Source organism: Oncorhynchus mykiss, chromosome 10 (genome assembly GCF_057628025.1).
Source record: "Oncorhynchus mykiss isolate SJ-2025 chromosome 10, ASM5762802v1, whole genome shotgun sequence".
NCBI lineage: Eukaryota > Metazoa > Chordata > Actinopteri > Salmoniformes > Salmonidae > Oncorhynchus > Oncorhynchus mykiss.
Window position 1 is genome coordinate 27495407 of NC_143031.1, and position 13402 is coordinate 27508808.

A 13402-nucleotide genomic window follows, 5' to 3' on the forward strand; every position below is an offset into this window, starting at 1 on the left:
CTAGTATAGCGTGAACATGCCACAGGAACTCTTGTCAGAGTTCAGCGGACAGCTAAACAAGCCTACTGGCACACCCTGGCTAGCTGGGGTCATGACCTCAGAGCATAAATATAAAATGTTTATCTTCAGCTGTCCACTGAATAATTCAATTGCTGTTTTGTGCAAAATAATGATGACTAAAGTGTATTTTTAGTAATTTTCTAATTTGTCTTCTCTATGGAGCAATCAATGGGAATTGTCTTTCTTGCTTGTGATTTGGTTAAGCTGCAGTACCGAAGCAATATTGTAGGTGCAGTCGAATCCTTGGCAGGAGATAGAGAGTAGCCTTGCGTGGATTTGATTATACTGCGCTGCGGGGGACCGGGCTGTGACGTGAACTGGCAAAAGCGGTGAGGGAGGTCCACCCTTCTGAAATCGAACAGTAATCTGTGCTGCTCAGTCATGAGCATTATGGTGCATCATCCAGAAACATACAACATCTCTTTTCCATTAAAGATGCAATACTATATGTAACTCTTTGGGCGACCTGACAAAGAAAAGTGAGTTATAGATCTGTCCTCATTTTCAGCAAGTCTAAGAAGTGGAGATCTGTCCTGTTTCCCATTTTTAAGTTTCACTTTTGCTTGTTTTACTTTTGGTTTTGTACACCAGCTTCAAACAGATGACAAAATATTTTCCGTTATGCAGATTCTCTACATTATACTTGCTTGTTTTGTCACAAACTGAAATTAGACAAACTATTACAATTTTATCAACCAGGAAATGGCGGAGCGATTTCTGTATAGTACATCTTTTAAATATGTTTGAATTCTCAAACTACCAATTCTCCCCCTCTTTTGTTTTGAACCGACTTCGCCATGGGCTTTGAACGGGCACCTGGCTCACGCCAGGGAGGCAGCCCAGTTCCAAAATGAATGCAATCAACTTTCACCAGGTGCAAAAAGCTTGCCAGGGCCAGATTAATGGGATCCCCTCACTGTGACCATCCAAAAGTGGAAGTCGTGGGGGCCTCCGGAGTGGTGCAGCGGTCCAAGGCACTGCATTGCAGTGCTTGAGGAGTCACTACAGACCCCATTTCAATCTCAGGCTGTGCCACAGCCGGCCGTGACCGGGACCCATGAGGCGGCGCACAATTGGCCCAGCGTCGTCCGGGTTAGGAAAGGGTTTGGTTGGCTGGGATTAACAAATCAAAAACTGAAAGATTGGGCGTGCAAAATTATTCAGCCCCTTTACTTTCAGTGCAGCAAACTCTCTCCAGAAGTTCAGTGAGGATCTCTGAATGATCCAATGTTGACCTAAATGACTAATGATGATAAATACAATCCACCTGTGTGTAATCAAGTCTCCGTATAAATGCACCTGCACTGTGATAGTCTCAGAGGTCCGTTAAAAGCGCAGAGAGCATCATGAAGAACAAGGAACACACCAGGCAGGTCCGAGATACTGTTGTGAAGAAGTTTAAAGCCGGATTTGGATACAAAAAGATTTCCCAAGCTTTAAACATCCCAAGGAGCACTGTGCAAGCGATAATATTGAAATGGAAGGAGTATCAGACCACTGCAAATCTACCAAGACCTGGCCGTCCCTCTAAACTTTCAGCTCATACAAGGAGAAGACTGATCAGAGATGCAGCCAAGAGGCCCATGATCACTCTGGATGAACTGCAGAGATCTACAGCTGAGGTGGGAGACTCTGTCCATAGGACAACAATCAGTCGTATATTGCACAAATCTGGCCTTTATGGAAGAGTGGCAAGAAGAAAGCCATTTCTTAAAGATATCCATAAAAAGTGTTGTTTAAAGTTTGCCACAATCCACCTGGGAGACACACCAAACATGTGGAAGAAGGTGCTCTGGTCAGATGAAACCAAAATTGAACTTTTTGGCAACAATGCAAAACGTTATGTTTGGCGTAAAAGCAACACAGCTGAACACACCATCCCCACTGTCAAACATGATAGTGGCAGCATCATGGTTTGGGCCTGCTTTTCTTCAGCAGGGACAGGGAAGATGGTTAAAATTGATGGGAAGATGGATGGAGCCAAATACAGGACCATTCTGGAAGAAAACCTGATGGAGTCTGCAAAAGACCTGAGACTGGGACGGAGATTTGTCTTCCAACAAGACAATGATCCAAAACATAAAGCAAAATCTACAATGGAATGGTTCAAAAATAAACATATCCAGGTGTTAGAATGGCCAAGTCAAAGTCCAGACCTGAATCCAATCGAGAATCTGTGGAAAGAACTGAAAACTGCTGTTCACAAATGCTCTCCATCCAACCTCACTGAGCTTGAGCTGTTTTGCAAGGAGGAATGGGAAAACATTTCAGTCTCTCGATGTGCAAAACTGATAGAGACATACCCCAAGCGACTTACAGCTGTAATCGCAGCAAAAGGTGGCGCTACAAAGTATTAACTTAAGGGGGCTGAATAATTTTGCACGCCCAATTTTTCAGTTTTTGATTTGTTAAAAAAGTTTGAAATATCCGATAAATGTCGTTCCACTTCATGATTGTGTCCCACTTGTTGTTGATTCTTCTCAAAAAAATACAGTTTTATATCTTTATGTTTGAAGCCTGAAATGTGGCAAAAGGTCGCAAAGTTCAAGGGGCCGAATACTTTCGCAAGGCACTGTATATCAGGATTCCAGTCATTCCAATAAATGTTATAACCCTTGATCTTCAAGAATAGGACTTGGAAATATGGAAGTATAGATTAGCCAAATTGTTTTACCTGAGCATAACCCCAAAACTAAGGATTTATTAGCCAGCCCTACTTTGTTGTTTATGATTTCGTTGTCATGGAGGACTGATCGGGCTCATTGATTTGAGTTGAAAAATAAATGCTGCTGTGCTCATGGAAAGGCATTGTAACATTAGTCGTTGGAAGGAGACCAAGGTGCGGCGTGGAAGGCGTACATCCTTTTTATTTAAATGTTCCACCAAGAAAACCAATACAACGAACGAAAAGCTTCGTCATGCAAACTACATGCACTCAAACAAAGACAAGATCCCACACTGAAGGAGGGGGAAAAAAAGGGCTGCCTAAGTATGATCCCCAATCAGAGACAATGAAAGACAGCTACATCTGATTGGGAACCACACTCGGCCAAACACAAAGAAATAGAGAACATTGAATGTCCACCCAAATCACACCATGACCTAATCTCTAAGGTCAGGGCGTGACAGGCATGCTTTGAGCGCTACTGAATAGTGCTATTTACATGTGAAAAATGAATGCCATTTGGTGCATTTGCTATAGGCCTATTGTTTACCTTTTTGTTGGTGACACTTTGATATATTTTAAAGGGCAAATCCACAGATGAAACAATAACAAAAAGGTTCACCCCACCTTTGTTTTGGTAAAAAGCTGAGGGATGGGCCTTGAGAAATGTAACCATCTCAGATTAATAGATAACTATGGATGCAAGTACTGACCATCCATGATATCAAAATTATTATTTTAACCACTTATGATGTTATACAGTGTTTGTTTACATTTACAAACATTGGAGAAAAACAAGCTTATATTTGGGGTTTTCATGGAGTGTGACAGTTGAACTAAGTTTGAGGCATTTATAAATTATATTAGTCAAGAATCAATGGATATACACTACTGTTCAAAAGTTTGAGGTCACTTAGAAATGTCCTTGTTTTTAAAAAAGCACTTTTTTTTCGTCCATTAAAATACAGTGTAGACATAGTTAACGTTGTAAATTACTATTGTAGCTGGAAACGGCTGACTTTTTATGGAATATCTACATAGGTGTACAGAGGCCCTGGAGTAAACTGGCTCTAACCAGAATAGAAAGAGGAGTAGGAGGCCCTGGTGCACAACTGAGGAAGAAGACAAGTACATTAGAGTCTCTAGTTTGAGAAACAGACATGTTCTCAACTGGCAGCTTCATTTAATAGTACCCGCAAACCATCAATCTCAATGTCAACAGTGAAGAGGCGACTCCGGGATGCTGGCCTTCTAGGCAGAGCTCCTCTGTCCAGTGTCTGTGTTCTTTTGCCCATCTTAATCTTTTATTTTTATTAGCCAGTCTGAGATATTGCTTTTTCTTTGCAACTCTGCCAAGAAAGCCAGCATCCCGGAGTCGCCGCTTCACTGTTGATGTTGAGATTGGTGTTTTGCGTGTACTATTTAATGAAGCTGCCAGTTGAGGACTTGTGAGGCATCTGTTTCTCAAACTAGACACTAATATACTTGTCATCTTGCTCAGTTGTGCACCAGGGCCTCCCACTCTTTCTATTCTGGTTAGAGCCCGTTTGAGCTGTTCTGTGAAGGGAGTAGTACATAGCATTGTACGAGATCTTAAGTTTCTTGGCAATTTCTCACATGGAACAGCCTTCATTTCGCAGAACAAGAATAGACTGACGAGTTTCAGAAGAAAGGACCTTGTTTCTGGCCATTTTGAGCCTGTAATCGAACCCACAAATGCTGATGCTCCAGATTAGATTCAACTTTGTCATTGAACAAATACAGTACAACGAAATGCAGTTGGCATTTGACCAGAAGTGCAAAAAATGTACAAGTAAAACAATTAAGTACAATGTATGTAATTAAGTGGGATGTATAAATGTGCAATGAAGGCAAATGGCAAGTCTAAATGTGCAATGAAGGCAAATTGAAAGTGCAAGGAAGCATGCAACTGAAATGCAGGGATAGCAGCAATGAGGTTACCAATGTAGACATGTACAACTGAATAATGTCCTTAATCAGACTTTGCAAAGCAATGTCAGAGTCCAGTAGTACTGTGAAGAGAGAGTGCAACAAGGTCCCTCAAGAGGCAGTACTAAGCGGTGGGCGAGTGGATATGGCTAGTGCCGTGTCAGAGTTCAGCAGGGTTACAGTAGCTGGAAAGAAACTGTTCTTGAGTCTAAACTCATCTAAAGAAGGCCAGTTGTATTGCTTCTTTAATTAGAACAACAGTTTTCAGTTGTGCTAACATAATTGCAAAAGGGTTTTCTAATGATCAATTAGCCTTTTAAAATGCTAAACTTGGATTAGCTAACACAACGTGTCATTGGAACACGAGTGATGGTTGCTGGTAATGGGCTTCTGTACGCCTATGTAGATATTCTATTAAAAAAAATATCTGCCGTTTCCAGCTACAATAGTCATTACAACATCGGGGCGGCAGGGTAGCCTAGTGGTTAGAGTGTTGGCCTAGTGGTTAGAGTGTTGGACTAGTAACCGAAAGGTTGCAAGTGCAAATCCCTGAGGTGACTAGGTACAAATCTGTCATTCGGACCCTGAACAGGCAGTTCAGTTCACTGTTCCTAGGCTGTCATTTTAAATAAGTATTTGTTCTTGACCGACTTGCCTAGTTAAATAAAGTTTTTTTTTAACAATGTCTACACTGTATTTCTGATCAATTTGATGTTATTTTAAGGGCCAAAAGAAATGTGCTTTTCTTTAAAAACAAGGAAATGTCTAAGTGACCCCAAACATTTGAATGGTAGTGTGTGTGTGTATATATATATATATATACACACACACACTACCATTCAAATGTTTGGGGTCACTTAGACATTTCCTTGTTTTTAAAGAAACGCACATTTATATATATATATCAAAAAATGGATGTAGCAACTACAGATTGCCCCTAAGTCTTTCAAGAGTGTGTGAGTTTGAGCACGTGTCCATTAGGCCTATGGATCTTTTTTTTGTATCAGCATGAATTAGATTGAACAATAAAAGCCCCATTTTTATTCCATAGGCTGGGATACGCACGATGCAGCAGCTGCAAGAGCATAATCTTCACTGGCTGTCCACTGGTTTCAAAAACAAATGATTGACAGGCTGCTTAAAAGTGATTGAATTCAAACATTATTGGGTTCGAATACACATTTAGATTTGTGAACAGCAATCCACAACAACCAAAATCCGTAAGGCGCAAATAGCTCAACGAGAGCGCAGGTGTGATTCACATCAATGCGCTATGTAGATATCCATAATAAGAGATATCCGTATCGCGGTAGACTATACCTCTGCTGTCATCCTTACCTCCAAGCGTTTATTCAAATTGGATAATTTTTGGATGCCAACAGCAATCGCACCATTGGAAGACATAGCTTGGACTGTAGCTTACAAAAGCCAAAATTCTGATATTTTCCCGCGATCCATCAACCCCTTTTGTTGTGTCATCATAGTGGTATCCGATTTAGGGTCAGACTCACCCAGGCGGAACAAATTTAAAAACGTGCACCTTTTTTCAAAGTATCTGTAATCTGATTACAATATTTTTGATAGTAACGGATTACAGTTACCGGTTTTGTACGTTACTCCCCAACCCTGATGGTAGGGTATTTGTTTATTTTTTCAAGCAAAGTATACGGGTGTTTTACTCCAGTCTAGTAGGTGGCGGTAAATCAACATATATTGGATGCCAACCGCCGTTAAATATCATCGAAGAAGAAGTATAGCCAGTCCATGAATCGGCGAATGCGAACCAGTTGTTATTCTAGTGATGGAACATGAGTAGATTAATTTGATAACAACGGTCGGACATCTTGAACGCAGTCTCCAATTTTTATTATACCACAGTAAATCCATCCAGTGTCCAGAACGCCATTTTATGAACTCTCCCTTTTCCCCCTACTGCGGTGCCGCTCAATTGACCAATCTGCGGCCACTATTTCTAACAGGTAACCAATCACAGCAGGCTTTACATGAATCAGACCAGTGGCTTTATATTCACGGGGCTGCATGAGGAATGTCAACTATTTAACATGGAGACAGCAGTTGATAAACTGGAGGCGATGGTAAGCTGTGTTTTATCAAATAGATTTATTTCTAAAGCAGCGAAAGTAAACCTACGTTCCTAGTCTTTAGATACATTGTATTATGTGGTCTCCAATGAGCTGTTTGAGCAAATGACCTGTGCGTGAAAAACGGCAATGTAGCGAGGATCTAAATTCAAATGTTCTGCCATTCTAATCGGAATTGATTAATTTCCAGGAAAAGGAAAAACACGAACATAATAATATGCGAGTGTTTCCGCCAAGAACACCACAAGGCAAACAAAAATTGCATTACCATGGCTCTCTTTCCATTTCAGTGTTTATTTAGTTAGCTTGTTTGCCACACGTTTCACAACGAGGACTGCGAGTACTAGACTGCGCCTGCGAAGAGGCCGTATTCCGTGTCCCCGAGTGCGCGCTGTAGGTGACCGTTGATGTTTAAAAGCGAGTTTTTACGTTATCAAAGTTGTAAAAATTGGTTGTTGACCATTAATTAAGTTGCAGCTCACAATCACGGAGTCTAGTAAACGTAGCTAGCTACAGTATGTAACTGTTAAAACATTAGCCAGATACTACTAGTAACGTTATTCAATTATGTTACATAAGTTTATTATTCGGCTCCCCTTAGTCACTTAGCTGCACTTATTTGTCACTGCAGAAGATCACTGGCTTGCTAAACAGTTATTAATGTAGTTTTAGATTATTTAATCATAACTTGATCTGGCCCAGCCAATCAAATTCAAGTTTGTCGTGTAGCTAATTCTTTAGTTTGACAGGAGGTTGGCTGTCTATCCTTCAGGGCTGACAACGAACAGGATAAAGAGGAATCCATTATGTTTTCTGTCTGTCCAGTGCCCCTTTTGTATTGTACTACTGGTGACCCTTCAATGAAAGCAGTGCAATGTTAAAAGGGCATTGGCCAGGGATTATTCCCAATGATAGGTTTTGCAAGGTGTAGCTGTGAACAGTTGCTTACAACAAAGCTGTTTGCAGGTGCTCTGACTTCATTGCACTACTGTATTGGACAGCTAGCAGTGCAATAGTATTGTCAAAGCGTCTGAAAACAGCAAAGACCACTGACACAGGAATCAGCAACAAATGTACACTGTGTTGAAAGCTGGCACCCTCAAGTGCAAAATTCTGGGAACTCTTCTGGGGTTTACTGAAACAGTGTGCTGAATAACAGTGCACCCCAAGGAAGGGCTGAGCAGGGTGGGTTGTTTAATTAAAAAGTTTGTTTAAAATCTACAATGAAGATCCTTCGTCTTATTATCCAGTACTGTTGTATACTTTTTTAGCTGTAGTTAAAGTAGCGCTCAAGCCAAAAGTGGTCCCTGAAAATTGTGTACTACATGAAAGTATGTGGACACCTGCTTGTTGAACATCTCATTCCAAAATCATGGGAATTAATATGGAGTTGGTTCCCCTTTGCTATAACAGCCTCCACTCTTCTGGGAAGGCTTTCCACTAGATGTGGGGACTTGTTATCGTTCAGCCACGAGCATTAAAGAGGTCGAGCACTGATATTGGGCGATTAGGCCTGGCTCACAGTCAGCGTTCCAATTCATCCCAAAGGTGTTTGATGGGGTTTAGGTCGGGGCTTTTTGCAGGCCAGTCAAGTTCTTCCACACCGATCTCGACAAACCATTTCTGTATGGACTTTGCTTTGTGCACAGAGGCATTGTCATGCTGATACAGAAAAGGGCCTTCCCAAACTTACCACAAAATTGTGATGACTTTGCTTCCAGAGGCAGTTTGGAACTCAGTGAGTGTTGCAACCGAGGACAGACTTTTTACACGGTTCAGCACGCTGCGGTCTCGTTCTGTGAGCTTGTGTGGCATACCACTTTGCGGCTGAGCCGTTGTTGCTCCTAGAATTTGCCACTTCACAATAACAGCAGAAATTTTACAATTTGACTTATCGGAAAGGTGGCATCCTATGGCGGTGCCATGTTGAAAGTCACTGACCTCTTCACTAAGGCCATTCCTCTGCCAGTGTTTGTCTATGGAGATCGCATGGCTGTCTGCTTGATTTTATACACCTGTCAACAACCGGTGTGGCAGATATAGCCAAATCCACTAATTTGAAGGGGTGTCCACAGACTTTATCTATATGCCGATATGTGCGCCACGTCATTGCTCTTTGTTAGCTGTCACTCAAATGGCGAGTGGCTGAATCTCATTGACTGGAACTCAAATTGCTAGGGGGCTGGCCCACGTGGGAGGGAAATGTAAGCAAAATGGCACTGGATAGCTTCCAGTAAACAGTTGCTTTCAAACTAGGGATTTTGTGGCTAATTCAGGTAAAATGGCAATTCTGCATGTATGAACTACACATTGACACATCAGCCCAGAAAGGGAGGTTTGAAAAATACTTACTATTCGCCAGAGTTCCTGAGCATGATTTAAATGCAGGCCAACTATGCAATAATCTTACTCTTCCAAGTCATTCCCTCACTTGCAATCTATCAAAGCAAGTCTGGAACTGATGTCCCATCAGTCAGCTTCCATTTCTTTTTAGGAGGAGGATCTACCTGAACTTGTCCAAAAATAAAATACTTTTGCTTGTCCCAAAAGTTTTCTGAATGTGTTGTGCCTACTGACCTCAAATTAAAATATTTTTAAATCACAAAATTGACAGTGACACGCATGGGATTGGAAGTCCTGGAACCCTATCAGTATTGTCTCTGCTGTCCACTTTGTTCAGAGTAGTGCAATATTTCTTATAGGGCTTCAGTTTTTGGGATAAAGCCTTACCGAAGGCACTATGCATCTCAAGACCATTTAATACACCCTTTTGTGAGGCAACAATTGTGGCTGAAGTCTTGGAAAGATGTGACTGAACTTTTTTGCACATTTTGTTTATCTTCATAGTTGTGAAGATCTGTACATGCAATGATTTTCTGTGTGTTATAATGATCTGTTGTAAGGCGTAGAGACTCTACTCCACTCTGTCAGGCTTGCAGTACACTAAACCAACTGTCCTTTCAGTTCCAGAAGGCAGAGGCTGACATGGAGTACATGGAGAAACGGCTGAGGCTGGAATTCCTGACAAGTGCTCCAGAGAACGGTGCAGCAGAGGTGAATACATACATGGATGCCACAGTACTTAGTTACAAAACATGTCCTCAGACCAGTCACCCAACACCTTTCCACTCTATCCACAGAAGGCAATGCCATCTTATACATCTTTGAACTTCTGGCATGCAGACAGATGTCTCCATTTGTCTATTTACCCAACAGTCTGTCAAATCAATGACTGACTCGTGTCTGACCACAGGAAAACCCTGTGAAGCTGCTGGAGAACCTGTCTGCCATCAAGGTGAGGCATGCGGCCTTGTGCACACAAGTACAGGAGATTGCAGCTGAGCAGAAGCAGTCAATGGACTCCATTCGAGCACACCTCGACACCACTGTGCAGCTGGTGCAACAGTTACAGCAGACTGCTGACGTTGAGGTAGCCCATTCCCTCCACGTACATCCGACAATGTCAATTGGCCCTTTTCAAAGTTAGGGTGGCAAAATCATGTGCAATTGAGAATTTGTACTGTTTTGTAGATTCCACCACTGACTGAGATGGAGCAGGAGTCTGCAGATTTCCTTGGTTTATCAGTCAATCAAAACACAGCAGAGGTAAGGCCATTTGCTCGCGCTAAGATGTCATTGCATACAGGAGCAGAGCATACAGAGAAACTATTTGACAGATGCCATTCCGTGTAACACCATCTATGCCATTGTATGTGCACTGCTTCTTAGTCCAATTTTACGTCTCTTGCCATTCAGAGAAATATAAAGCTTGACTGCTCAGGATTTCTCAAACTGAACAAAAATAAACAATATGCAAAAATGTCAAAGATTTTGCTGAGTTAGTTCATAAGGAAATCAGTCAATTGAAATAAATAAATTAGGTCATAATCTATGGATTTCACATGACTGGGAATACAGATATGAATCTGGTCACAGATACCGTAAAAACAAAGTAGGGTCGTGGATCAAATAAACCAGTATCTGGTGTGACCACCATTTGCCTCCTGCATTGCGACATCTCCTTTGTAAAGAGTTAAATCAGGCTGTTTGTGGCCTGTGGAATGTTGTCCCACTCTTCAATGGCTGTGTGTGAAGTTGCTGGATATTGGCAGGAACTGGAACATGCTGTCGTACACTAATATGCCAATGTTTGTCTGTTCAGTTACTGATGTCTATGGAGCCTTCAGTCCAAGAGCAGCCTCAGTGTAAGTAATTGTAACCTCAATTAACACCCTCTCCTCTGCATGTCTTTATACAGTAACACAAACCCCTATTGAATTCCTTTGTAACCATCAGGTTATGTACATAGCTGATTTGGAAAACCCATTACTCATTTTCAATTTGGAGAATTTATATTGACGCTATATGTAACAGGCAACAGCTAGGTTTCCATCCAATTGGTGGCAGATTTATGCAAAATCAGCACATTTTCCCAGAACTGATTTGTTGCAGATAAAAAATCTGAGTGTTGACAGTGCATACAATGTATTTTTCGCTTCGCATTCAAATGTGCCTACTCTGGTCTTGACACGGTCTAGCCAACAGCTCGCAGAAGCAGTGCGGGTAGGCTAGATGAGATAGGAGTGAGTATTATATTCGTCAAACGGCAGTAAAGTATTGATAATTTCACTAAAATAAGACGCTTGATATTTATTGGAAAGGGTCATAAATTATTTCATCTGTAGCCTAAAACCGCATGGTGTCGAGTCATAATGGGAGGACCACACTATATAGGGTGACGATATTATAGCAATATTTGCGCTTTAAGGCATTTTCACCACTACTTCTCGCATAATACATTTTATCGGCACAAATATCCCACCATGTCGAACGATCATTCATAAAGTTGTACCGAAATTGCTCGTTAAATTTCTGATTACGATATGACTCATAACTGGGGATGGAAACGTGGGTAAGGAATCCAGGGGAAACCCAAATAAGGGCACAGCACTCTGTACAGACAGGATGGCGACTGAAGCCGAAGTGACTGCTCTGTCCACAGCCTCGAGGGAGGGTGAGTTTGAGGAGCTGAGTGACGCCACGCCGCACAGCGTGCACTCCAACGTCAAGCTGGCTGACCTCAAAGCCTTCTACAAGCAGTTGCATGAGCACTTGCCTAAAAAATAAAAAAAACTGGTCCGACAAGTCACGTTTGTCCCGAGACGCATGACCCTTTACACAGAAACCCCCAGTTGTGTCAAGGCAACACTAGCAGCAGGAATGTCGGTTAACTTGTGGACCCGAGTCAGACGAATGCTTAGGAAGGTGTACGCATTTTGTGCAACCACTAACTTTGCCCATCTTTCTCCAGTGGTGCCCTGAGTTTGCAGCAGATGACCATGACGGTTAGCGACGCCAAGCATCTCTCTGGACAAGAAAGGGCACGTTTGCCTGCTAATGAGTGGGGAACTGGCACAGCTGAGACTGTTTAAGATGGACCCCACAGCGAAAGTGACTGATTTTGCCCATCTCTCATTGTCTAGTCATGTTAGCCTATTTGAAGGGTTCTGATGCCTACTCATGCTTTGGTTTGATTTCTTTTGCTAGTTATTTTAAAATGACACAATCTGAAACAATTGACCAGAAGCAAGAACTCCAGATGAAACCAACTCACCACAATGTTTGAGGTGCTGTAAGTGGAAGGTGATGGGCCATATTGTAAATTAGATGCACTATTTTTGAAGGTTCTCTGACTGGCTAATGCATCAGTTGAATGCGTTTCACCTGTAAATATGTTAATGATTTGAATTCTGCTGATTACTTTCCAACTGTACGTCAATGTATTATGATGCTTCATTAAAATGAAATTCCCTCAAAGGTATTTGCTCAATTAAGAATTTATTTAAGAGCACAAACACATTAGCATCTTAAGTACAGTGAAGTTGCTTTCCAGAACTATGTAAAACAATTACAAAATGAACAGGAACCTTTAAATTTACTTACGGTCTGTTTCTTTAATATTGGTCAAATCTGATCTATGTATTAACAGTAATGGTAACAATTTCATTTAACTAAAGCTTCATGTAGAGCACTGAATACAAATGACATTAAAGACATGTATGACCTCAACTATCCAAAGGAAATGTTTTTAGAACGAGAATGCATAAGTTATCTAAAGTCCAGCACCAAAGAAAACATTGTCATGCTTAAAGGGTGAGTGAATGGTAGTGTAGAGAAATAAGACTGATGTTAAGTTACATGTGTCCTACATGTTCTTCCTCAATCTCACTTGGTTGGGGTCACTTTGGCTTTTGATGGGAGTCTGCTCCAGGACAATAACCCTGCAGGCATAAAGAACCAAGTTAACACTACAGTCTTTAAGCATGCAAGCTCATTAAGATCAACTCTGGTGTAATATGACTGGCTTCTACAAACATACATCTACAGTAAAATTAGTCCTATAACCTGAAAGATGCCGAACAAGGAAGAAGCCACTGCTCCAAAACCACCATAAAAAAAAAAAAAAGCCAGACTACAGTTTAACTGCACATGGGGTCAAAGATCATACTTTTTGGAGAAATGTCCTCTGGTCTGATGAAACAAAAATAACTGTTTGGAGGAAAAAGGGGGTGGCTTGCAAGCCGAAGAACATCCTCCCAACCGTGAAGCATAGGGGTGGCAGCAT

The 13402-nt window shown here is 41.5% G+C and overlaps 2 protein-coding genes across 9 annotated transcripts in view; one reads left to right on the top strand and one right to left on the bottom strand.

Annotated features, from left to right (window-relative positions):
* Nucleotides 1–6383: 6383 nt before the first annotated feature.
* LOC110533584 (SKA complex subunit 2) lies at nucleotides 6384–12591 on the top strand. 2 transcript variants are annotated; one of them, XM_021617943.3, is made up of 6 exons: nucleotides 6384–6771; nucleotides 9742–9831; nucleotides 10031–10207; nucleotides 10309–10383; nucleotides 10940–10982; nucleotides 12089–12591. In XM_021617943.3, the coding sequence occupies exons 1-6, from the start codon at nucleotides 6679–6681 to the stop codon at nucleotides 12097–12099; spliced, it is 489 nt and encodes a 162-aa protein (XP_021473618.2). In that variant the 5' UTR covers nucleotides 6384–6678; the 3' UTR covers nucleotides 12100–12591. The 2 variants fall into 2 exon arrangements, with proteins under 2 accessions (XP_021473618.2, XP_090042397.1); XM_090186271.1 differs by having other exon boundaries at nucleotides 6408–6654.
* A 7-nt stretch (nucleotides 12592–12598) lies between these two features.
* The window catches only part of tex14 (testis expressed 14, intercellular bridge forming factor), a 37932-nt gene continuing 37128 nt past the window's right edge, over nucleotides 12599–13402 (bottom strand). For all 7 annotated transcript variants that reach the window (XR_016483636.1, XR_016483637.1, XR_016483635.1 and 4 more), the window contains one exon: nucleotides 12599–13058. Coding sequence is in view for 4 of the 7 variants with exons in the window: in XM_090186268.1 (XP_090042394.1) it covers nucleotides 12983–13058 (76 nt within the window). In the remaining 3 variants the exon portion in view is untranslated. The remainder of the gene's footprint in view (nucleotides 13059–13402) is intronic.